Source organism: Nyctereutes procyonoides, unplaced genomic scaffold, assembly GCF_905146905.1.
Source record: "Nyctereutes procyonoides isolate TBG_1078 unplaced genomic scaffold, NYPRO_anot_genome, whole genome shotgun sequence".
Taxonomy (NCBI): domain Eukaryota; kingdom Metazoa; phylum Chordata; class Mammalia; order Carnivora; family Canidae; genus Nyctereutes; species Nyctereutes procyonoides.
The window spans coordinates 69,865,232-69,892,525 of NW_026575052.1; the positions used below are offsets into that span (position 1 = coordinate 69,865,232).

Sequence of the window (27,294 nt, forward strand, 5' to 3'; positions counted from 1 at the left end):
ATTATTGTGAGGGCCACATGTCTCCTAAAAAAAAAAAAAAGAAAATTATTGTGAAAGCTATAAGCTTTATTGGGAAAAATGCCTTCTTACACAAATACTATTCTTAACAGTGTCATTTCACTGCTAACGTCAATTAAGTAAGTGAGTGGTGTCATTTCTCAAATTCAAAGATGGATTGATATTATTTAAACAGACAAGGGCCATCATCAGTTGCTAGTTTGTGCAGTAAAACATTATAATTATAATTAATACAATGTAACCCGGGCCATAATTACAAATTAGTATTTTTAACATTGCAATTAAGGAAAATAATCTGGTGGAGCAGAAAGAAAACAACCCAGCCAGAGCTCTCTAGCATGGTTTCGAAGCTACGAGAGTTCATACATTCTTCCAGTTGGATGAATGAATGTTTGTTGTCATTTTCAACATCCAGTTAAATTTTTTGTTCATAAAACAAGTAAAGTTTTCAATCTTTTGAAACAAAAGATTGGATTTTAGGAGTTCTTGAAGAAGTATAATATGCATCCCTGATTATTACAATGAATTAAAATAGAACGTGCACACATAACAATTCAACTCTAAGCAGACTTTGCTAATTGTCTGAAAATAGCAGGAGCAAAAAGTTGAAAACAGTCTCCAAATACACCAACAGCCACTGGCCCTACAGTGAAAAACTGGGAGAGCGAGATCAAGAGAGAGAAATGAGCCCCACAGCAAAATTATAAGTTGCATAGCTCCTGTTCACCAATATCAGTATAGAATTTCTGGACCTGCGGTGCAAATCACAGTTCAAAAATGATCAGCGGGGCACTGGCTGATGCTATTAAAAGGCTCTCAAAAAACAGTTCAGATTATCAACTGCCCTTCCAGGAGAAGTGCCAAATAAAGTTACCGCAGAACCTCTCTGACACTCTTCCCATTAAAACTTCACAGAAATAAGCTGGAAATCTATGATGGAACAAACCCAGTGAAGAGTGGGCTGACAGACAAAGGAAAACAGACATTGTTAACTCACAGGCAAAAAATTCAGTGCCATCGTAAAGGTGGTGTTTCACCCTAAGCGAGCTCCAAATGGGGACTGGGTGACATTATGAGTTCACAGGCATTTCCATCTGGACTGTCCACCTAGGCTGTCCCATCTCCTATCCTTCAAAGCAGTGGGCAGGTGCAGTACTGAAATGTCAACCCCATGGCATTAAGTGGCTTTCTTTTCTCTTCTCTGAAGGATGTGTGGTTCAGCAGTTGTGAGGTGGAGTGAGAGGAAGGAGAGACCCTCCAACAGGGAGCAAAGAGGAAATCACATCATTGAGATGAGCACTCCCTGTTGGTCCAAGCACACGGGAGCGGAACATCTTTCTCCTCTTCCATCTGAAAGAGCCAGGAGGAGGCTGCTGTGGGCCTAAGGCTGATGTGGAGGTAATATAGGGTCATTCTCGGGCTTTCAGGGAGGCCTTGACAGTATTTTCACCCATTAGTGCTCACTGTAGAACCCCACAAGAAATTGGCCAGCCATCATCCTCCTACCCTGCAATCCCTGCAAAGCTATACCCCCTCATGCACTCTCAGGCATGAGGGTCGAGGACGAAGTTGACAAGGTTAATTTATAATTTTTAAACTATTTGCTCCATGGTATTTCAACTCGTAGCCAGGAATGTCTGGCAGGGAAGCTCCCTCTTTTTGACCTTCTGACTCCCTCTTGTAATTTACCAAGTTATCATGATGACCTTCGACTTCCTTCCCAAAGCTAATAAATCCCACTTGCATATGCATTACTAAAGCACAGCACGGTTCCTCTGCCTCTGGGAATGGTAACTCACTCTGTTACACAAAAGTGCAGAACAAGAATAACCTCGATTCTTCATTTACTCCTACTTTGACAATGGCCTTCTCAATATATGGCTGACTCTGAGATGTCACTGCAGAGCTTTCAAATCCAGCGAGGAGGGCAGAGTTTAAACAGATAGAGCATTTAAATGGTTGGCATGAGAAAACATTGTATGTTTTAACGGAATGGCAGTGCTCTGGCCACCATAATCTAAAATAGGCAGATCAGAGCCCATTTATGAGAGGGTAAAGCACTGTTTTTAAGCCTTGCAATTAATGGCATGGAAATGCAAGACTATTATGTGGCCCATGATTATTCCGTGTGGAATGCTGGAAACAAGGCAGACTTTCTATGGACGCAATCTCTTTCAAGGATTATCTCAGTGAGTCACCTCTCTGCCCTATTCATAATGCAGCTTTTAGATCAGCTGAAGAGACTTACGAGGCAAGTGTAATCCAATGTTTGGCTCCGCTGTAGATTTGTCTACTGCCTTCTTTCCCAGTTCAGTGGAGCAAAGGGTGCTGCAGAGGGGGAAGGCGGGCTTTGTCCACACAGAACAGTCACACTGATGGCCAGCACTCGCCACCCTGGGATGAGACATAACAACTCAACTGGGCAAGCGATCCATCCCAAGGGCAACCAGAAGGCCCATTCCTGGCCTTGGGCTATATTTTACCCCCAAGCAGGAGACCATAGGTCTTCCTATCACATTACCACCAACATGTGTAGACTCTCATGCTTTTTATTAACCACAAGGGCAGGGTCAGCTTTGTGAGTGGGCAGGGCAGTGGCTTATGGTTGGGCTGTGGGGGAAGAGGGTGATTTCATGGGAACTAAGGAGCCATCTTGTTCCAGGAACACTACCTCAACCTCCCAGCTGAACCCTGGAAATCCACAGGTCTTTGATTAGCTAAGCAGGGGCTTTGGACTGACTCCATTATTAAAAGTGCAGAGACCCCTGGGGAGAGACACAACAGCAGTCTTATCTGATAGACCTGGTATCAATAATATAGTAAAACCTTGTAGAGAGGAGATTTTGATAGGATGCAAGAAAAGGGATCCAGGCATGAAATGAATTGTGCAAAGGCAACTGTTCCTTACTTCATGGTCTTCCATGAGTTCATGAGCCTAGAACACAAGGTGAGGAAAAATCCTGTATTCTCACTGGCTCTGCAGCTCCCCCTCTCCTATAGGACGAAATCTCCCATTTCACACTGGGCAATAGGCTCAGATCATGGTTGAGACTCTGTTGGTGTGTCTCCTGAGCACAGTGGTGGAGCACACCTGCAATCGCCTAACACTGTCAAATGACCAAACAGATATGGAGACACACCCAATGAACTTGGATTTTGCTAGGAAGGGTATGGCTACAGAGACTTTTAAGAACTCTAAAACAGAATGAAGCCCAAGGCAGGGAAGAAAATGAAGACTCTTGAGGGGAAGAAAGGAAGCCAGACAGGAAACCAGAGTTGGATTTCAAAGTCACATATCTACTCTTCCAAAAAATAACAGTTGAAATACATCGCCCATTGCAAATGATCAACCATAAAAGTCACCTATCTACTGCAAGCTAGGTCCCATGAATATAGGAGGACAGGATTTAGAAACAAGGTTCTGTGAAATTCCTTTTGTTTCAATCACTTAACCTCATGCTCACAAGAACAAAGCTGAGACTCACCAGCATACCACAGAGGAAATACATATCCTATTTCAAGGTCAGCTACTAATGAGTAAAAAGAATTTGCTGCATCTCTCCAGAGATGTCAAAAATTAAATAATAGAAGCAGAGTTCCCTTGATTCTCCTCTGAAGGAGAGTATTTACTCGTGTTTTATGGCTTGGGTAGTCTGAACTGGTCATGAAAACACATCAAAAGTCTGTAATCAATACCAAGACCTTTTAAAAATACTAACAGGCAAGATAGGCATATCTACCATACTGTCTCAGAACTAGAACATAATGCATATTTGTCTTTACAACAATGGAAATCACACTAAGTATTTTTTCTGGTTAGTTCGTGATCTGAATGGGATGGCCTCCCCTCTCCCTAAGTTCCTAAAGACACCTCCACAGCAGCTACTGGAATGACACGATATTTAAGAAGAGTATTGTTCAGTGTTGATGTCATCATTGCTTAGAAGCCAGGTCACAGTTTTAAAACCAGGAAGCATCTGTAGCATATAAAATTACTTTTAACTTCTGAGGCTTCTAGGCCTAAAGCCAAAAGGTAATGAGTTACCTCAATAATCTTTTCTTTCTTTACAAAAAAAAAAAAAAAAAAAAACTATTTGGGGGCTACAGGGTGAAACAAAAGTAATTTCCAGCACCTCACCCAGGGGTGAAGAGTAACCACCCAATGTGCCTGCTTTTCATCTCTTCATTTTCCGTTGCCTGACTTTTCTTCCTGGGCCAGAATTCTCTTCTTGCCCCCATTCTGCATCCTTTCAACATCATTTCCCAAAGGCCTGCTCTTCAGCTCTGGGGGCTAGAGGCATTCACAAGCTTTTCATTACTGCTTATATTTCTTTTCTGCTGACCATGATGCACGTGAACTTGCCAACAGTCTACTCAGGAGGGAGATTCAATTCTTTTTACGAAGAAAAATCATTTGGTACTTTATTTCTCCATGAAGCGCTCATCATCGAAAGAAGTTCAATGCATCCAGCAAGTGACTCATTCTCCTTAATGGCTTTCAGACATTGGCAGGCACATTCCACACTCCAAGCAGAGAAGGTAAGACTGCCTCGGGTTATTCGAGGAGGTTACATATCAGTGTGTCTCGTAAAACAAGCTGACTGGGAGCAGGGGCCTGTTTTGGAAAGGTCACAGACTTGGAATCATATTGTCCTCCATATACTGTCTACCAAATAACTTAGCCTGGCTGAGCCTCAGTCTTCTCATCTGCAAAATGGGAATACCACCATGCAGAGTTTCAGGGAGGAGAAAGAACTTCCATGCCTGGCACATGGTCTGTGTTCAATAAATACTTTTGCTTTGCTCATTCTCCAACCTCTATTCAAATATCTGTCTAGAATACACATGGATGTTAGGAGTTGCCCAGACTGGGATGGGAGGCTGTTTTCTATATTATGCACTGGCTGACTCTGGCAGTCATTTTATTCTCTTTCAAAAGACCAGGGTTACGTGTCCTTCACGGAATCACAAAGTTTAATATTCACCTAGTGATAATCAATGTAACTTCCTATAAAAATATCAGACCTGGGATTACTCTGCATGCTTGGATCTACACTGTGGGAGCACAAACTCGCTCCGAGCACCACCTACTCTTTGCCAGTGCTTCACATTTCTCCCCCAAATCATTGCTTTTCACTGAACATCCTGCTCACAGACCAGGTATGAGAATTCAACCTGCTTATTGAGATCTACTCTTTTTTTTTTTTAGATTTTTATTTATTTATTCATGAGAGATACAGAGAGAGAGGCAGAGAGAGAGAAGCAGGCTCCATGCAGGTGGCCTGACGCAGGACTCGATCCTGGGTCTCCAGGATCACGCCCTGGACCGAAGGCAGGCGCCAAACTGCTGAGCCACCCAGGAGTCCCTTGAGATCTACTCTTAACAAAATTTTTCCTGTTTCCATTATCTACAAGATCCTGCAGAACGTGAAGGAGGTGACTTTTGGAACATGTATGTGATATCTTTTCTTTACCTCTAAGTCCTCATTATTTTCTCATTTAAAAGAAAATGTAAGTTCCCTTTATCTTAAGGTCATTTTTACCAAAAATGCAAGATAATTTAAAAAAGATCTCTTATACCATAAACAAAGAGTAAAAATAAAGAGTATATACTCTTGTGAGTATATAGTAAGAGCTAAAATATGCCCATTTGCTACACTGTGCTGGATAAGCTATTCTAGAACTACTACATTCAGCTAAAACTACTTTTGCAGGGTATATTCCTGCAAAGTTACATAAAAGTCCAACATACTTCAATGGAATTACATACTTTTCATTTCTTAATTGGTTAAATATTAGGATTATACTAATGTTTTTATTTTCCTTTGTAATTTATCTTCAATTACGTTTCACCATTTAATGTCCAGCTGTCACATAAGTTGAGTATATTATGAGAATATTGAAATGAACCAAAGTAACTCCTATTTTTGAGGTAAATCTATTAGTGATCCTTTTAGGATAAGAATAATCATATTCTAAGTACATTAGGTCAATAAGTGCCTCTTCGTTATATGGTCATTTTCTTAAGGCAAGGAACGATATGCAAATAGCATACACAGAGGGATACTGTCCTGTTTATTCACCTCAAAACTCAAAGCATTTCTTCACAAAACTGAAATGGAATTGGTTGAATCTTTGTGTCTTTTTAAAAAATCAGTACTCTTTTATTCTACTATATATTTTTTTCATTCTCCCTACCCTCTGCCAACAGAGTAATCCTCAGCTATGAAAACAAAATGTTTTAAAAACAAAAAATTGTGATGTAAAGCCTTATGGCTTTTTCCATGGCACGACCCCAATCATTAATCTCCTGTTCACCTAGTGCCAAGAGTGGTCAAAGCTGGCATGTATGTAAAAAATAAATGTACCAAGTTTCCATTTCTTTTTTTCCTCTGAGAAACGTGAGGAAAGTGTTGAGTAAGGAAAGTACTCCAGGCTGAGAGGATGTGAAATAATCTAAATGACTCCCCTTACTCCCATTTTTCTGGACCTTTGAGTGTTTATCTAGCAGAGCCTCTGGGAGAGTCTGGTGAGAAAGATCATGTACTGTGTCTTTAAGGAAATAAACCCACAGCCCAAGCTTCGAGGCCTGAAAATGTCCATGAAAAACACACCTTTCTGGATGCTGGGTACAGAGAAATCAATCCAGAAAAACAAGCATCTCTCACCAAGTGGTTGTCACTTTTGTCCTTCGGCTTTTTTTTTTTTTTTTTTTTTTGGATCCTGCAGGTGCCTGAACTTGAGGTAGGGAGATTTAAAGTTTCAAGACTAGTGATCAATTACTATAATTCATTTCTAAAGTGATCATTTCTACCAGTATTAACACTCACCAAACCAAATCACAGTTATCAACAACAGTAAAAGGCTAACCGAGGAGTATTTTCCAATTCTAAAACTATTCTGTTGGGGCAGAGTCACATGGGTAATGGTAGTGTGTGTACATTTTATTGATTAAAAATGAAAAAAAAATCCAAATGTCAATTGACAGATGACTGGACACACAAAATGTGGTAGATACACATGATAGAACAGCACTTGGCCCTTAAAAGGAGCCCTTAGAAAGGAAGGACATTCCTTGAGGACGCTTAGGCAAAGCGAAGTATTAAGTATGATGCAAAAAGACAAATACTGTATGATTTCACATAATGACTTCACCAATGAACTGTACACTCAGAAATGGCCGACGGTAAAATTTTTTGTGATGTTCATGTCACCACAATTTGAAATAAAAATAATATTAGATACTGTCAACAGTCAAAACAAGTAAGAGAGCAAAATAAAGTAAATAGAAAGAGCAACTCCTAGCCTGGGTTCTCTACAAAGAATCCAAAGATATAAGGAGGGATCAAACAGCAGATTATTTTTAGCACATCATTTGTGGTGCGAGGGTAATTCCTGGCTTGTGTGTTCTGTCAAAGCTGTGTCTTATCCTAATGGCCCTCTCCAGAGACAAATGCCTTTGGACTCCATTAAATTTGAATGAATGGGATGCCTGGGTGGCTCAGCAGGTGCGTGCCTGCCTTTGGCTCAGGTTGTGATCCTGGGATCCGGGATCAAGTCCCGCATCGGGCTCCCTGTGAGGAGCCTGCTTCTCCCTCCGCCTGTGTCTCTGCCTTTCTCTCTCAGTCTGTGTCTCTCATGAATAAATAAATAAATCTTAAAAAAATTTTTTTGAATGAAGATCTTGGCCACATTTCATTTCACCTAATGGTTCCTTTGGTATTTTCCCAATATCCTGATTCCTTGAAATATTTACCCTCAAATGTTGGACTATCCACAGATGCCCTTTGGAAGGCTCGCTGAGGTGGACTGCAGTTGGCCTATGCTGTCCTTTTTGTCTGGGGAGTGCCTATGTGTAGGCGAACACTGCAACTATCTTCTTCCATTTGCTGCTGGATGCTGGGGAGACATCAAGCCAAGCACTCCAACCATCCCTTCAGTGCCTTCTGCCATAGCTTTTCCCAAGCGCCTGCTTATGTATCGGACGAAGATACAGTTGTTCATTTTCAATCCCACCGTCAGGGAAGAAATCAGTATGCTTGGTGTCTCAAGTTAGATGGACTACAAAAATTTTTTTTCATAACTGAAGATAAGACCGTGGGATATACATACCTTTTTTTGTCACACACCTACATTGCTTCTCTGACAGAATCTGGGACAAATGAGCACCTATGTTTGTTCAACTGAAAAGAAACAATCAAACTGCCCATTCAGCTCAAGATGGATCTACTGCCTGCAGAGTTGGTAACTGATTCTCTGAGATACTCTCCAGAGTTGATTCTGAGGTAAAAACAGTTTTTTAATTGTAGCAACTCATGGACTCCAGTCAGTTTTAACTCGAAATAGGACCCAAGACACACTCTTATCATGAAACATATGAAGACAGTTAGAAAGAAATCTCATTTATTTTCTCTCCACGAGGTTCCTCCTTTGAACTCCAACATGTACAAATAAGGAGATTTTAGAACAGGGACCATTCTCTGACCATGTTTAAGCACAGATCTGTGAAAAATAAAGCTATGTTCCTATTAATAAAAGTTCATCGTCTTTTAGAAAATTCTTAATCAGTATAGGGGAAAAAAAGATCCTCCACTATTCACATTATTAACTGAAGGAAGGCTTTAGGTTTCCACATTCCCCAACAATAAGATCAGAACTGACTCCTGGATTCCACCCCAAAACCTCAACTTCCTGCTCTACAAGATTTACCTCAGAAAGTGAATAGGTCCCAACTGCTGCCAAAGCAAAGACCTTTATATGAAATCAATCAGATCAAGACAACCCATAACTCTATTTGATGTGCCATATACTAAAAGACACAGCACAAGAAATACTAATACTTTTCTGACTGATCTCCTATAAGTAAGTGAGTGAAGAGACACCGTAACATCTTATTTATGGAACGATGTCACAGAAGTGAGATTTCCAGATAAGATTTGAAAAAACATCTCTTTGCATGCTATTTTAAAAATCATCTTGTTTACTTTTAATTTGGCTATATTTCGATCTTTGTAGCTTAGTACAATGGCAAAAGTTAATTTTTTCAGATGACACAATGTCATCTTGAGCATTAGTTAATAGAGAAAATTGAAAACAGACATCCCTTCACTAAATTGGCACTAAACAGTGTGCCTATGAACTGAGCAGAACAATGGCTAATCTTCCCCTTGCTTGATTTATGTCTGAAATTACAGTAACTCAAACATACTGGAATCAAGAAAGGGGAAAACAGTTCAATGGAATCAAACATGGAGCTCAGAAATAAACTCAAATACAAGGCAGAAATTTGGTCTCACAGGGTGGCATTTCAAATCAGTGGGGGAAAGATCAATTGTTCAGTCAGTGGTAATGGCACCGTTGCCTAGCCGTTTGGAAAAATAAAGAAAGCTGAAATCTTATCAAACTTCTAACCCTCCAAAAAACTTCGGATGGATCAAATAGTAAATCCTAAAAAAGTTAAACTCTAAAAGTGCGAGACTGAAACACAAGTAATTTTTAAACATGTAATAGGCACAACTCTAAAAGGCAAAGATATAAAAAGAAAGATTTCTAAATTTGATTACATGAAAATCTTAAATTTCTAAGGGGGAAAAAAAAACCCTCCACAAACAAACTCCAGACAGACTAAAAAAAATATTTGCAACAGGTATAACAGAAAGTTAATCCTTTAATTTATGATGCAGTCTTGCAAATCAATATGTAAAAGAGTAATGGGCAAAAGCACAAACTGGAAAACTAATCCACATAGAAAAATCAACTATAATTAATAGGAAAATATACCTTAACATCATTTATTTAAAAAAAATCAATCAGGGCAGCCCCAGTGGCGCAGCGGTTTGGCGCCGCCTGCAGCCTGGGGTGTGATCCTGGAGACTCGGGATCGAGTCCCACATCGGGTTCCCTGCAGGGAGCCTGCTTCTCCCTCTGCCTGTGTCTCTGCCTCTCTCTCTCTCTGTGTGTCTATGAATAAATAAATAAAATATTTTAAAAAAATTTAAAAAATAATAATAAAAAAATCAATCAAAACAGTGAGTGTTAAAAACAAACAAAAAAACAGTGAGTGTTTTTTCTCACTTATTATATTTGCAATTTTTTTTTTAATTGGGACACCTGGGTGGCTCAGTGGTTAAGTGTCTGCCTTCGGCTCAGGGTGGGATCCCAGGGGCCTGGGATCGAGTCCCACATCAGGCTCCCTGCAAGGAGCTTGCTTCTCCCTTTATCTATGTCTCCGGCTCTCTCTTTGTGTCTCTCATGAATAAATATTAAAGAAGGACACACAGAACCACTGTACATTCTGATCACTTATATAAATGTAAAAAGAAGCCACATATAGTTCTACTGGGATATGTATCTACCATTTTGAGAAAGGACCTACCAAAAAACTATTAACAATGCTTACTTTTAGAAAGAAGGACTGAGAAGGTAGGACAGAAGCTTTTAATTTTGTGTGTGTGTATGACATATGAGTTGAAGATTTTACCACGTACAAATATTACATTTAACCTAAAATTTTTAATTAAGAAAGTAGTTCTTTCTGCTGTCGGCTACCATCCTTCCTGTGGTCATAGTCTTCTGTGAAATTCGTCAAGCGTGTGGGGTAGGTGGTTGTCTCTCTAATTGAAATGCTGAGGCTTAATGACAATCGTTTATTTCTTGACTGCCTTTTTCCCACATCTGGATTTATAGCTGTATTCCAGATGTTTGTGGCTGTTGTTCTCTGCGATTGCAGCCTTACGCGTATTTGTATACAGAGCTCACTAGCTACTCGCATGTCCATGGTGGATGGTGGTTCTCAAAAACTAGCTGACAGCCTGTAAAGGCCTTAAAACTTATGCTAGAAAAAGTGACCTGGTTAGACTTCCTTCCATTTGAATTATTTCTCCAAGATCTGGGCATGGTACTCCTTTCAAACAACATCAATTATTATAAAGGACAATTTTTTTTTGGAACAAAGAAAGGTATTCCCATTCTATGCAACTATCTTTTCTGAGAGTCAGAATTTTCATGCTAAAAGAACTCTCCAGGCCTTTCAGTTCGACCCCCACCTTGAAGAAATTGGAGCTAGACAAATGAATTGCCTTATCTAAGGTCACCAGTTAGCAACTGGCAGAGCCAGTGGGAAATCCTAGATCTCCTGAGTGCTGGCTCTACACTTTTCACTATACAAAATCACAATGGGGAACTCTACACTACAACCTCAGCTCACAAAATTAAATAGTAAAGGAGCCATAATGATATGACAAAAGGCATGAAAAGGAAATACACTGTGTTTTCCTGATTCGGTTTCATAAAGTTTTCCAAAAAACTGTTGGGCTCAGGTAGGGGAGATGCTATACTTATCTAGAAAAGGAAGTAATGAAATTGACATCAAGTCTCCACTGAAAAGGAAGCGAAAAGATGACTCAAGTACAGATTGTGATGAACAAAACATTGAATTTAAATGAAAACAACTTTGTGAGGTCTCTTTTTTAGGGATGGAAAAGAAGGAATTATGCTGCCATGACAATTTTCCAAAAGATCCCAACTGTCCACCCTAACAAGGGATTAGTAAAGATTTTGCTTACATGCAGAAGACATGAGAAAGAGAACCTTTCTTCATTCAACTGCAGTATAGTTCTAGGAAGAAATGAGAGAAGAGTTCATTTGCAGGCTGGGGCACTGAATCCCACTTCAACCCAGGAAGAATGCATCTGTTGGTTTTCCTTTCACACTGCGATGGTTGATTATTTTGACAGGAGGGGTGGAAGGGTAATAAGCAGCTCTAATCCATATAGACTTGGCAGCCTATTGAGCAGCACAATATCTACGGGGAAGGAAAGAGCAAAGCACTCAGAGAAAAGGATTTGCATTTCTTAGGATTACACAACAGAGAACTATCTCCACATAACATGTGTCAGACACTTTTATACATACACACACACACACACGCGCGCGCGCGCACGCTCAAAGAATTTCCCGCCACTAGAGAGCTGGATGGAAGACTGAAGTATGTCTGCTTACCTGAAAATAACTTGCAAGCAAATTCTATGATTCCTTGAATGGTTGCTCTCTCAGAAGAAAGGAGCATTCAATCAAATGTGAGGTAGTCAACTGCAGCATGTGGCAGTTTAAGGCCAAAGAAAGTTCCAAGAGGAGACTTCACAGTGAATCAATCTGCTGGAGCCAGGGGTGCCTGGCCTGGCCCCAGTCCCGGGATGGGGGGGACGCACACTGCGGGGTGAGAGGGGCGAAGTGGGGGCTGGCAGTGCTAAGGGAAGGGCAGCCATCTTGGCAGTGTTGGCTTCATGTGCCTCCAGGACAGAGACCAAAGCAGGCAGTCCTCCTGACCCAATCCCAAATGCCTGGAGATCAAGTCCCTATTTGTTTCTCCTTTCCTTTTACATAGAACTGTACAGCCGGAAATAGATTTCCTTTCCTGACATCATGACATCTTGAAATTGCCTATATGTATTAACAGACTCTAAACAATCAACTTGTTTTTCCAGCAAGGAAGGGAGAGCAGAAGAGAAGATGGAGTCAGCGGGGGGTGGGGGGGCGGAGAATCTTGTAAGATAGACTGTGGTATTGGCTTTGGTAGGCTACTAAGTTCATAGGTTACAAGATGCCTCCTCATAATCATGACTCCTAAATGCAATTAAACTGTAAAAAAGACTAGGAGTTGCGGACAGGCCCAAGTGTAACACTGCATCAGAACTTTCTTACTGTGCCATCCCGAGTGACCTAACCAACTTCCGCAAGGCCTTCATTTCCTCTCCCATAAAACAATGATAATAACACCCACTGAAGAGTCATGAAGATTAAAATGTGAAACGGATGTAAAGCACCTGTCCTTGTTCCTGGCCCACAGCAGATATTAAACAAATAGGACCCAGATTCCTAACTATCATCTCCCCTTTGAGCTTGCCAGCTTTTCATCTAGTAACTCAGTGGATCCATGTAAGATTGAGTCTAAGGCCCACACATGCTACTTTGACACTAAGAGAATAAATCCCTTACAACGAATGTTGTGAAATTTCCTTTCATTTTGAAGCTGGGTTTTCTTTAGACTGAAAATAGGGAATACCTGAATTATAAATAAGGACTTATTCTGGCCAAAAAGTGGGTGACAACACCCACAAAGGGGAAAATATATTCAGTAACTGAATTGCTATGATTACAAACCCAAAGAAGCATATTTTCTGTGCTAATAAAGGGATATCTAAAAAGAGATAATATATAAGAAAAAGAGGTGAACTAGACACCGATAAGAAGGTATGGGTAGGAGGAGACAGCTACTTGAAGCTACGTGTACCAGATACTCATTAGGTCCTCTCTCATGTCGCATTTTATTTAATCCACACATTGACACTGAGAAAAATATGGTATCTTCAATTTTACAGATAAGGAAACCAAGCTTCAAAAACTTGCTGGAAAAAAAAGCTGCTTTCAGGCATAAATCTGGATCTACATGTGAGTCACTTTTGACTCAGTGTTTTCCTTCTCTCTGAAAATGGAACTTACTCCAGAAACATTAGTTTATATTTTTCTCTGTGTCCTTCTATAAGATGGTTTCAACATGATCTTGCTAAGATTAAATTCCTCTTTCTTAAGAGTCACCTGCATTAAAAGTTGTATCTACATTTCATACCCACAAGAAAAGAACCATGGAAATAAACTTAAAATGCCTTCAATTGACAATATTTCAAAAGGAACATGTATTACTTCTAGAATCGGGCAGGGGGGTGGTGTACATATAAATTTATTTTATGTGAAAAGAAAACTCATTCCAAACAAATTTTAGGTTAGACACAGAGAAATATCTTGAACGTCAAGGTCAAAATTGTAAAATATACTCAACATCTTGAAAACTTGACAGCTGCCTCTCTTTGAAAGATTAAATTCAGCCCACCTTGAACACATGAATAATTTCATGAGGTTCTTTCCAGCATGGCCACATCCGATAGGACTTGAAGGGTACCTGTCAGTCTTCTAGAAGGACAGAGCCGCTGATGTCATTTGTTTCGGGGCCGCTTAGGTGTGATCTTCCAGGACTGGGGGACTCGGGCTAAGGAGATTGCTTACGGTCCAGATCCCCCATAACGGGATGTTACGAATTCTGAAAGGTACAAAGGCCCCACACTTCAGACACTAGGAGAACCTGGGAAGGTACCGGGAAGGAAGCCTTGACAAAGAAACCCGATAATTACTCACACTGGGACAAACACTATTCCTGACTTCTGGCCTAGAAAGGGACTCCAGGGGAAGTGAATGAAGCTGGCAGGAAACTGGAACTTACGCCGGATTGGGTATTTTTCAGTTGCCTTCTAGACTCCAAATCACTTAGGTTGAAAACATTTTCAGAGATTACAGTGCCACATCTATTTTTGCTGAAACTGGTAAAAAAAAGTCCAGCAAAAAGGCAAATGCAAAAATGTTAAGTCTGAAGATTGACAAATTGTGACGCGTCATGTTCCCAGGAAGTGAGATATGCATGGACAATCCAACCAAAGACAGGAAGCCATAGGTCAGTGAAGAAATAATACGTACACAGCTTCAATTTTCAAGACCCCTTTCCAAGCATCAAAATTGTGTTCTGTAATTATCAGGAAGACTCTTGATTTCCACTAAGAAATAGGTCATCAGATACAGTAGTATCTTTCAAAAATACATTATTTGTAAATATATTTTGAAATTATTTGTAAATATATTTTGAAATTATTGAATCAGATAAATTAATAATAAAAATTATCAGAAAATCAACAAGAACAAAATAATATTATGAAATCTCAGAGTCTAGCCCAGATGATGGTTAACAAGTCCCAAGTTTTTCAGTAGTATATTAAGTACTATTGAAAATTTGTCAATTAGGGGGATCCCTGGGTGGCTCAGCGGTTTAGTGCCTGCCTTTGGCCCAGGACGTGATCCTGGAGACCTGGGATCGAGTCCTGCATCTGGCTCCTGGCATGGAGCCTGCTTCTCCCTCCGCCCGTGTCTCTGCCGCCCCCCACTCGCCACTCCCCTCTATGTCTATCATGAATAGATAAATAAAATCTTTTAAAAAATAAATTAAAAAAAAAGAAAATTTGTCAATTATTGCTTGGTTCACTCAGTAATCTTGAAGTAAAGGCAATAAAAGAATCAAGGTTAGGCAATGCTTGTAAAGTTTGCTGTGTTCTAGAAGAAGCAACTGAAGACAGTTATGCTTGGGTGGGTAACATGGGCCTTTTATGGCAGACTTCTGTCAACATAAACAAACATCATTATTTTAAAATAATAATTTTTTATTATGGTAAAAATATACAACATAAAATTTGCCCTCTTAACTATTTTTAAGTATATGGTTCTGGGGTTAAGTACATTCACATTAAGTACAACCATCACCACGATCCTTTTCATCTTTCCCAAGGGGAACTCTTTCTCCTCTCAACAATACTCTCCCCTTCCCCCCTTCCCTAGTCCCTCGTGAGCAGTATTCAATTTTCTGTCTCTATGAATCTGACCACTCTAGAAAATGCATAAAGTGGAATCATGCCATTTTTGTCCTTTTGTAACTGACTCATTTAGCATAATATCTTCAAAGCTCATCATGTTTGATCATCTGTCAAAATCTCTTTCCTTATCAAGCTGAGTAATATTTACCCATTTCCCCAGCGATGAACACTTGGGTTGTTTCCATCTTCTAGCTATTGTGAATAAGGCTGCTATGAACATGGCTGTACAGATACCTGTGTGAATCTCTATTTTTTCTTCTTTTGAGTCTATATACCCAGGAGGAGCTTTGCTAAGTCATATGGTAATTCTCTGTTTAATTTTTTGAAGTAGTGTGACAGCATTTGCCATAGTATCTGCACCATTTTACATTCCCATCTGCAATGTCTCAGGGTTCCAATTTCTCCACATCTTTAACAATGCTGTTAAGATTGTGTACTTTCTTTCCCAGCCTTTCTCACTTCCTCTCGCTCTCCTGCCCTTCTGCCTTCCTTCTTTCCCTCCTTTGTCTCTTCCTTTGAACAGCCATCCTAATGAGTATGAAGTCCTACCTCGTTGTGGTTTTGATTTGCATTTCTCTAACAAGTAATGATGTTAATAATCTTTTCATGTGCTTATCGGCCATTGGTATGTCTTTTCTGGAGAAATGTCTGTTCGACTTAAAACAATGTACTTTGGTCTCCTCCCCCTGCTTCTGGCTCGAGCTCCTACAACTCTTGTATTTTGAGAGGAACTGTAAGAGTGTCTTTTGCTATAATATTTGGTTTGTTTCCCCAGCTCCTAAATCAGCTTCAGAGTAATAAAGGTTATTCATAAAAAGCCCCTTTCAACCACACCTGAGTTATGTTAGTAGGTGATTTTGGAAATCCCCTAGGATGGCTGCCAGAGGAAACAACCATGTAATTAGAGAAATGGGACTTTCAGTCCCAGCCCCCACCTTCAAGGAGGGAAGAGGGACTGAGCATTGAATTTATCACCAAAGGAAGAGGGAAGCATGGGAACCTCTGATCGGTAGTAACATCAGATAGAAATTGTGGGTAATCTAGGACCCACTACTTGTGACTGGAGTCTAAAACAAGGGGCAGTCTTGGACTGAGTCCTCAATCTGTGTGATTTGTAGTAACTTTGGACAGTTAGTGTCAGAATTGAGTTAAACTATAGAACAAGTATTTAGGATCTGCTAAGAATTGGAGAATAGTTTGATATAGAAAAAGCCACACATCTGGTATGAGAAGTGAATGAAGTATTGAGGAGAAAATGTTTCTCCTTTTACAAGTCCTCTGTCCATTTTTGATTTTTTTTAAATTGTTGGTAACTGTTTAGTTATAGGGGTTCTTTATATATACCTGATATCAATCCCTTATCAGACACATGACTTCCAATATTTCATCCATTTTTCTGGGATGCCTTTTCATTCTATTGGTAGTGTCCCAGGCTGCAAAAATTTTTAATTTTGAAGTCCAATTCCTTCTTTTGTAGCCTGTGTTCTGGGCATCACATCTAAGAATTCATTGTCAAATTCAGTGTCATGAGACTTCCCCTATGTTTTCTTCAAGAGAGTTACAGTTTTAGCTTTTACGTTTGGGTTTTTTTTTTTTTTAATCCATTCTGAGTTAATTTTTGTACATGGTATAAGGTAATGTTTCAACTTGTGTACACTGAGTTTTCTCAGCACCATTTGTTAAAAGATTGTCCTTTCTCATTGAATAGTCTTGACATTCCTATTAAAAATCATTTGAAAAACAATTTCTTAAAAAGTATTTTCTAAGCAAGAAACTCTTACTAAGCTGATACAATGATACAAGAGTCTGCTCCTCCTTTTTTTTTTTTTTTTTTTTTTGTGCCACTTCTTTAAGCAAAATCTCCCCAGACCTTTACACTTAAGTATAGGTATTGCAGCAAGCATCTGTGGTCCTCCTACCATGGGTCAGGCCCTGGATAAACCAACATGGGCAGAGCGCTGAACAAGATGAGATCACAGTACTCTTGTTCATGTTGTGAAGGTTGAGACAGACACAAAAATGCACATGGACATCTTTTGTGCTAAATGTAAGATGAGGAAGTCTGCACACATTTTAAAAGAAAAAAGCAACACTCCACGATGCTTGTTCTGTAGGAAAGGTGTTTGCTAAATAGAATCCTTAAATACAGTTAGAAAAAGGCAAAATTAGCAGAAAAAAATTTGGATTTTGTGCTGTCTGTATTCCATATTCTTCATATGCTCTTTTTCTTGTTAGAGACCTACCACCATAGTGCCAGGTGCCTCCATGAACATACATATTTTCATCCTACAATGAAATCCCATGCCAACTGGCAGTTATTTCCCATCTCCCCTTAACTTCCTCAGCCTTAGGGGATTATCAATCTACTTTTTAATCTCTATGGATTTGCCTGCTTTGAATGTTTCAAATACTCAAATAATATGAATTCCATATTAATGGAATCATACAAGATTTAGCCCTCTGTGTCTGTCTTCTTTCACTCAGCATAATATTTTCAAAATATAACCATGTTGTAGCATGTATCAGGATTTCATTGACTTTTATTGTCAAATATGTTGTATGGATAGACCACCTTTTGTTACCCATTCATCAGCCAATGGACATTTGGGTTATTTCCACTTTTTTGATAATTATGAATAACGCTGCTATGAACATCATGTACAAGTTTTTGTGTGGATCCCATTTGCATTTTAAAAGAAGATGATCAGACAGGAAGTTCTCTGATTCAAATGACACACCATTCCAGCAGTGTGCAGTTCAACAAAAGAGGCCAAGATTGAGAAATACGCTATAATGCTATTCTAGTCTCCAACAAATCATTCCAAAAATGACAGCTTTTTAAGCCATACTTCTTCTGATATTATCATTCATTCTACAAATATTACAATTGTGTGCCGGATAAGGTGTTGGAACTGGAATGACCATGGTGAACAAGATAGACATGGTCTGTTACAGAGCTGACAGGCACCAAGAAGAGTGTTCATTTTTTAAAATTCTTATTTATTTGTTTTTAAGTCAACTCCATGCCCATCGTGGGCTCGAACTCATGACCCTGAGAACAAGAGCTGCATGCTCTACCGACTGAGCCAGCTAGGCACCCTGAGAGTGTTAATTAAGCAAGCAAATATAATAAAAACTTATGCTCACTACCATAAGGGAATTACATGGTAATTAGAAAAGAGCTAAACACACAGTTGTAGTAGGAAGAGGATAATGCCAATTAAAACTTTCTTACAAAAGACTGAGTCCTTCAAAACACATACAAGTTCCAACATAAGGTTGAAAGAGATCAGAAGGCTCATCTCCTTCACTGCCTACTCTAGTTCCAAACCCAAACATCTCATAAATGTATAAAATGTACTCATCCTCCAAACATAATTGCTCATAATTTTAAAGGTCTCTAGGAAGGGGACACACATCCTTCTCACTACTTTACCTCAATGTTTAATAGAGGTCACCCTGCCTTCTTCTAAATCTTTTCCAAATCCTTTATTCAAATAAGTTTTTGCCCTCTTGTCTGTCATCAAATGAAATACAGAGCAGATCTCTCCAATGTGTTTTTATGATTTCTTCAGATACTTAACATTAATAACCCATTACTCAATATTTTTCCACACTGAATTCAAGTTTTGTTTTACCTGGAAGCCTTATTTTTCTCAACCTGTTGACCATCTGTATGGTGCTTTTCAATGTTTCCAACTGCTCTTTTTACTTGTAGACTAAAACTGGGTCCTTGTTTACCTTAGGATACAACCAGAACTTAGTACAAAGTACTTTGTTACTTGACCTTGTAGATGGACTGTTGCTTTTGAGCTTTATAGCTACAAGGCCTTCTCTTAACTCTACTTGGAGGGCAGTTGGTCCAGAAAGGATCAACGTATAAGGGCTCTCAGAAAGAAACCAACTCAATGCTGCTTTAGGGAGGAAAAAATGCCACCATTAGATAAACTGTATGCCTTCCTTTATGTATGTATATATTTATTTATTTATAAAGATTTTATTTATTTATTTATTTATTTATTTATTTATTTATTTATTTCAGATAGAGAGATAGAGAGAACATGAGTGAGGGGTGGAGGGAGGGAGAAGCAGGCTCCCCGCTGAACAGGGAGGGCTGGATCTCAGGGCCCTGAGATCATAACGTGAGCTGAAGGCAGACACTTAATCCACTGAGCCACTCGGGTGCCTCCTTTTTAAAAAACAAAAAAAGAAGAAGAAAGAAGAAAAAAGAAAAAGATTATTTATTTATTTAAAGGGCCGGAGGGAGGGATCCCTGGGTGGCACAGCGGTTTAGCGCCTGCCTTTGGCCCAGGGCGCGATCCTGGAGACCCGGGATCGAATCCCACATCGGGCTCCCAGTGCATGGAGCCTGCTTCTCCCTCTGCCTATGTCTCTGCCTCTCTCTCTCTCTCTCTCTCTGTGTATGTGACTATCATAAATAAATAAAAAATTAAAAAAAATAAAAAAATAACTTAAATCTTTAATTAAAAAAATTAAAAAAAAATAAAGGGACGGAGGGAGAGAGAGAGAGAGAGAGAAAGCCCTCGCAGAGGGGAGGGGCAGCAAGAGAGGGAGAAGGACAAGCAGACTCCTCCTTGAGCAAGGAGCCTGACTTGGGGCTTGATTCCAGTATCCTGGGATCATGATCTGAGCTGAAGGCAGCTGCTTACCTGACTGTGCCACCCAGGCACCTCCAAAATGTATGCCTTCTGAACATGAATTCAAATTATGATCATATCATTATGAACCTTACATTTAAAAATGTAAATATTCTCTTATGCCCTACCCTGCTGCCCTTGCCATTACCTTCTACTACTTTTTTGACTATGCCTCCAAATGGCCACAATCATTCTGACTTAAATCCTTCCCTCTTCCCCATCCCCACCAACATTGGTCATTTTCTGTGTTTCCTGCACATTTGTAGAACATTCTCTAGAATATTGTGACTAAGCAGCAGAATTAGTAATGATCACTTCAAAAACATTTCTTGCTATGACACTTTATACCCATTATAACATTAATTCCTTTTTTTAAAAAAATATTTTATTTATTTATTCATGAGACACACAGACATAAGCAGAGGGAGAAGCAGGCTTTCCCAAAATCAAACTAGATCACAAACTAGATCAAACTAGATCACTTCTTTCACTTTCCCTCAGCCAACTGGGCTGCTACTGTGTCACCTAGAGAAACTGCATTAGTCTGACAGAACTTTCTCTCTTTCAAACCAACTGGTATACCTGCTACCTTTCAGTCTGCAAATTGATTTGGTGATGATATCTGCTACTTCTCCCTGAATGCCCCATATCCTTCCAGGTCATAGACACCTTCATATGCATCATTTCAAGGTCGTTCTTCCCTCCAGGGTACATAGAGATGACACATTGCTCCTGTTCTAGTTCCATATTCTCTCTACAACTGGTGTTCTGTGTGGGTTTCATTCCGAACAACTGTTTCCATATTCATCAGTACCTACAGATTTTAATATAAGCAGTCTGCTAAGACAGCCTTTCCCCAGTTCTTCTAATAATTTTGCTTCTTCCACCTACTCCCAGTCAATACTACCAGACTTTTTGAAAACAAAGAAGTTTTGCTTTTGAAAAAAATAAAACAGACAGAACAAAACAGATAACTTGACCTATTGCTGTCATTTAAAACCAATTCCCTCCTTTACCCAACAGAGAGACGACATTTCCCTGTCCTGTTGCTTCTGATGTATTTAAGGAATGTTTCCCTTGATGTGTTTTGAAGGTTGCTTCTCATTTCCTGCTTGAGCTTTCCCGACTCTCCTCTGCTGTTATTTCTTTGTACTCCTCCTTGGCCCTCTGCTTTGTTGTGGCATTCTTGTTCTTGTCTCCACTATTCAAGCAGTTCTTTGTTCATGCTGTTGGGTTTCCTCCTACCTTCCCTACCTTCGTTAGAATGACCGTTCGTTGCTTCCTTTCATGAATTTCATGAAAGCACAATCAGTACTTTCCTCTTAAATACCTGAAGTCACTGTCACAAATTCAATTTCATTGATTCAACTATTTTTCATCATTGAGGATCCTAAGAAATACTAACATCTTTCACAATTACATACCAATCTAGTTCCTACATTTGTAATAGTTAATTTCAAATATGGCCTCCATCCTCTTTGAATCTTTCTGCTGTCTTTTCCAGAATGACCCCCCTTTTCCTCCCTGAGTTTATTTGGTTCCAGAAGGCAGGAGAGGGCAAGCAGATCCCTAACACCATCCAGATCTTTGACTTGGTTCAGAAAGCCTGCCCATGGCTTCTCTTAAATGAGAGATCGACATCAAAATTACTTGAAAGGGTTCCCTTAGCTAAGATTTTACTTTTGAAATTACAAACTTCTTCATGATCTCCTTTTATGTTCTCTTAAATCACAAAAAGAACTGTGCAAATGGCGACATATCTTACTTTTCAAGTCCCTATCTATTCTTCAACAGTCCAGACTTGAAATCTTAGGTGAGTTATACATTAGACAAGTCAAGCAGTGTAAGTCAAGAAGAGGGAATTCTTTGCTCTCATTTTCTCTTACTTCCTGTATTTTAGAAAAACTCACAAAACAGTGCATCTGCAGAGCCTCCTGCCATGACGATTTCTTTGCTAATGGTGGATTCTCTGAATCTGTTCAAGTTCCTTATGGTCATCTACTAATGATCAAAGCATAACATATCAATTACTAACTGATTCCTAGTAAATAAAAAATAAGATACATTGGCATCTCTGTTAATAGAGCTGTTTCACTGCCAGTGGCCAAGTGTGGGTCACACACAGAGACGACATTAACATCTCACCTTCAAAACAGGGTGCACCATGGTAGTATTTAGCAGATGAAGAACATTAGGCCCAGAATCTTGGAATGGAAGGAAACAGCAGCATACATATCACACTCTCTGGAGTCAGAGTTTGTTTTTCTTTTTTCTTTAAGTAAGCTCTATGCCCAACATGGAGCTTGAACTCACAACCCCGAGATCAAGAGTCACATGCTCTACAAACTGAGCCAACCAGGCACCCCTGGAACTAGAGTTTGAATCCTGACTCTGCCATTTGTTAGCTGTGATCCGGGGCAGGTCATACAAATCATCTATGCTTCAATTTCCTCATCAGCAAAATGGGAATAAAAGCAGAATTACATATCTCAAGGGGTATATGAGAAGCATTAATACCTATAAAGCACATAGGACCCAATAAGCAAGTCCCTTAAGTTTACACAGAAAGGGGGCTTTACAACAACTAATAAGATAGTAAAAACAGACTTAAAATCATGTAATCAAACTTGGGGAGAGATTGTTAAACATCTCATTTATGTGATATACTAGTGTCACAGTGATGCTAGCATGCTGAACTTGTATTTTGGAAACACCCATATTTGGCCTCTTACCTGGCTTTGTAAAGATAGCACCCATGAAATGTTTTTCTGAAGTGCTGACAATACCCAGGCTACTTCTCAACAGAGGATAAGCAGTACCTATTTGGAAGACTACAACTAACTTGCCTCCATGCCAATAAAAATGTGAGGAGTTTGCACTTTTTATCTTATCTTCCAGAAAACATCTCAAAAACAACATTTTATGCTGTCTTTTGAAAATGCCAAGAAGCAAATATAATGTGATGAAAAGAAAACTAAAAGTGGTATGCACAAAACATTTCCAACATGGATAATTTATTACCTTTCTTTTCCTAAATTATGGCACATCGTTTATAAACCATCAGTTGTTTCATATCAGTCTCCTCCCTAGTTAGCATCAAAACACCATTCTACTTCAACTGTCCCTTCCTCTGCAGAAGAGTTTTTTCCAAAGATTGTATCCATCTACCTGAGATGTGAGAAAGAGCCAGGGGGCAGAGAGAGGGGGAGAAGCAGGTCTCCCACAGAGCAGGGAGCTGGATTTGGGGCTCAATTCCAGAACCCTGAGATCATGACTTGAGCTGAAAGCAGATGCCTACCAGACTGAGCCACCCAGGCGCCCCTGCAGAAGAGTTTTAAGGGCCAGCATTAATTCATATAATTGTCAAACGGACCAAAACCAATTTAGATTTCCATTCTTTATTGGAAAATAGGAATGCCACAAGCCTTTTAGTGGATAGCCCAGTTGAGAAAACGCAAAAGCATGAGTAGGAAATTCCATTTTTGTTTTGAGATAATACATGACTGGCAAATCAAGAAGCATGACATTTAATAACACAGCATCATTCACATCTATTTGTGTTTGGTAAGCAAGTCCTTCACACCTTCAGAATTGAGAAATGTCAGAGCATACTGGAAAAAATGAATTATACAACCACAACACCTGTGTTATGAAGAGCTTTTGTCCATTTTTCTCAAACTGGGCAACTTCAAATATTTGTATTTCATGAGCTAGGCCAAAGTATTCTGACACCAAAATGGCAAAATCGCATTCATTTTAATTCGTAGAGGGTGAGGGTGCAAAAGAAGCAAGTAGAATTTTTGTGATTTAAGGTTTTCTCCCGTAAGATGTTAATTTCAATACCATGGGTGAAATGAACGGTCTTAGGAGATATAATGAGTAAAATGATAGCCTGTAGGAACCTTTACAACTGACAACATTTAACGGTATCAACACATCTACTTTTCTAGGTATCTGAAGCCCTCATAATGGCACTTTCCTCCACAGAGTTCTGGAACTTTCAGGAACAGAAACACTACTCCCAACAAAGTCTTAGCAGGGTAGGTCATGGCCCTTTTAATTGGTTTAGCTACAACTTAAGATAGTCTCCTTCCGGGGTTCATTGCTGAATTATCCATAACATAAATGTGAAAAGATTTTAATGTCTACTAACAATAACTTCATATGTTAAAAAAGTTAACACAAATATCTTACAGCCATTAAAAATAATACGGCGAGACATTAAGTAGTAGAAACTATATAAAAATATGACAAAAAAAATAGAAGGATGTTTCTGTCCGTCTGTAGGGTAGGATTTTAAAAAATGCTTTCTGGGAACACCTGGGTGGCTCAGTGGTTGAGTATCTGCCTTTGGCTCATGTCATGATCCCAGGGTCCTGGGATCTAATCTCACATCAGGCTCCCCAAAGGGAACCTGCTTCTTCCTCTGCCTACATCTCTGCCTCTCTCTCTGTGTCTCTCATGAATAAATAAATACAATCTTTTAAAAAATGCTTTCTGAACTTTCCGTAATGGATGTGATTTACTTAAAAAATTATCTCCAGAGGACTAAATATTAATCCTCATCTTTACTTATAATTTACTTTCAGAATCAGTTAAAAAAGAAATTTTAAAAAAGGATAAATTTTTAAAGAATCTATTAAAAACAACTGAGCTTCTAAAAAATTATTATTCACCCCAAATTGAATAAAGGCTGATAAACCAAAGAAAGTTCTGACATGTTTCAAATGCTAACACAGTCTATTAAATAAAAATCTTGCTACCGGGACCCCTGAGTGGCTCAGTGGTTGAGTGTCTGCCTTCAGCTCAGGGCGTGATCCCAGGGTCCTGGGATTGAGTCCCACATCGGGCTCCCCAGGGAGCCTGCTTCTCCCTCTGCCTGTGTCTCTGCCTCTCTGTGTGTCCTCATGAATAAATAAACAAAATCTTAAAAAAAAATCTTGCTACCAAGTTTTCCCTAGATATGAGAGTTTGGCTGTTGGCCCTAGAGATATGCATCCTTCCCACCATCACCCCTACTTAGCCCTTGGGACAGCTGCCTACAAGGCAGAGTATAAACAATGCAGTCATGCGGTCAGATTGGAGGCATAAAGATTACACTGGTCAAAAACACACTCGAACCTCCTTTCCATGATTCTTTGACCCTGTATCAATCCTACCCTTCAACCTCAATCTCCTTCCACTGCACATGGTCAATGTCCTCCATGCCTAGCTGAGATTTTGTGGTCCAACTTTATGATCAATTCCCTGCAAATATCTTCATCAGCCTTGTCCATCTCTGCCCCATGGTGCCATTCTGGCCATCAGTTTATTTATTTTTATTTTTTTTAATATTTTCTTTTTTTAAGATTTTATTTATTTATTCATGATAGACACACACACACACACACACACAGAGAGAGAGAGAGAGAGAGAGAGAGAGAGAGAGGCAGAGGGAGAAGCAGGCTCCATGCAGGGAGCCCGATGTGGGACTCGATCCCTGGTCTCCAGGATCGCGCCCTGGGCCAAAAGCAGGTGCTAAACTGCTGCGCCACCCAGGGATCCCCTGGCCATCAGTTTAGATTCAGCCTAACCAACCATCTGCAACAGAGCAGCTAAAATTGCAGGAGGGGAAAATACCCCACAGAACCCACAACTTAATGGTCTTATCTTAAATTCATTACTGCACATCTCAAATTAACACTCAACTCTGCAAAATGATTCTTCTATACCTTCCTTGTTATTTCCCTTTATAATTTTCTGGGACGACCATCTATTTCATAGCTTTCCCTCTCTGCCAACATCCTCCTCTTTCTTATTCTCAGCTGATCACCTTCCTCCATTTGTCATTGACAGACAAGAACTACCTCATCCTCTTACCCTCTAATTCGCCAAATTTACACACCTAGATATTATGACTTTCCTCCTCTTAAGACGTCAAAGTCTCTGCTCTTGGGGCCAACCTTTCCACTGTCCGGTCATTTGTCTTCCCTCCCACACTTGTCTCCCTCTTTTCTCTAGATCATTCTCACTAGCATACAAGCTTCCCTTAATACTGCTCATCTTAAAAACAAAAAATGGGGATCCCTGGGTGGCGCAGCGGTTTGGCGCCTGCCTTTGGCCCAGGGCGCGATCCTGGAGACCCGGGATCGAATCCCACGTCGGGCTCCCGGTGCATGGAGCCTGCTTCTCCCTCTGCCTGTGTCTCTGACTCTCTCTCTCTCTGTGTGACTATCATAAATAAATAAAAATTAAAAAAAATTAAAAAAAGAAACAAAAACAAAAACAAAAAACAAAAAATGACTGTCTTATGTTCATGTTTCCCTTCAACCATATGATGGAATAACACATATAAACATATATATGTCCATATATGTAATTATATATATGTATATAACAGTATCATAGATTAAGTAAAACCAAGAAATTTTAGCCATGTTGAAGATGACCTACCCTTCAGCTGTAGCTCTAAGTACATTAAAACCACAGAAAATTACTTAGCTGTAGAAGACGCTATTTCATGAACAATGTAACAACATAAATGGAATGAGGCTGCATACAATGAACAAAATTTAAAACAAACATGGAAGTATAGGGATGTCTGGATGGCTCAGTGGTTGAGCATCTGCCTTCAGCTCAGGGCGTGATCCCACTTCTCCTTCTGCCTGTGTCTTTGCCTCTCTATGCATGTCTGTCATGAATAAATAAAAAAAAATCTTTAAAACAAAAATGGGAGTGTAATTATTCAGTGTTCCTAAAGGAGGTTTTTCCTTACAGGTTCAGTGGCATGATCATTTAGAGACAGCAGTTCTCCCTCAAGTGCATGGATGCCTTGATGGGTAAATCTGAGAAGGAGGCAGGACAAGTCAGTGAGGTGGTTGGGAAAGGCACCCTCTGTTCATGCTGGGTGATGGGTCTAGGAAAAAGGAATCATGGTATTCTCTTAGAAAACCTTTTGAGCAGGATTGGGATTTAGAACCTGCCTGCTCCCATAGGGATGCCGGGAAGAGAGACAATCCTGAAAGATGCTGGCATACAGAGTGTCCCAGAAAAGAAGACTAGAGGCTACAGCCCACAACTTACAAAAGACAAGAGGCCTGCATTCCAGTCAAGGGACAAGGGGGAGAAGTTCATATCCTGGGATTTATCCTATGCCAACTCCTCCAAAT

At 39.7% G+C, this 27,294-nt stretch overlaps 1 protein-coding gene across 16 annotated transcripts in view; it reads right to left on the reverse strand.

Moving 5' to 3' along the window:
* The window catches only part of KIAA1217 (KIAA1217 ortholog), a 465,513-nt gene that overhangs the window by 158,611 nt on the left and 279,608 nt on the right, over positions 1 to 27,294 (reverse strand). Inside the window, exon 1 of one of the 16 annotated variants that reach the window (XM_055331017.1) lies at positions 13,907 to 14,104. The exons of the other annotated variants lie outside the window; for them this stretch is intronic. Within the exon in view, the coding sequence (XP_055186992.1) occupies positions 13,907 to 13,954 (48 nt within the window). The 5' untranslated portion in view covers positions 13,955 to 14,104. Of the gene's footprint in view, positions 1 to 13,906; positions 14,105 to 27,294 lie in introns of those variants that run through there. 16 annotated transcript variants of the gene reach the window in all.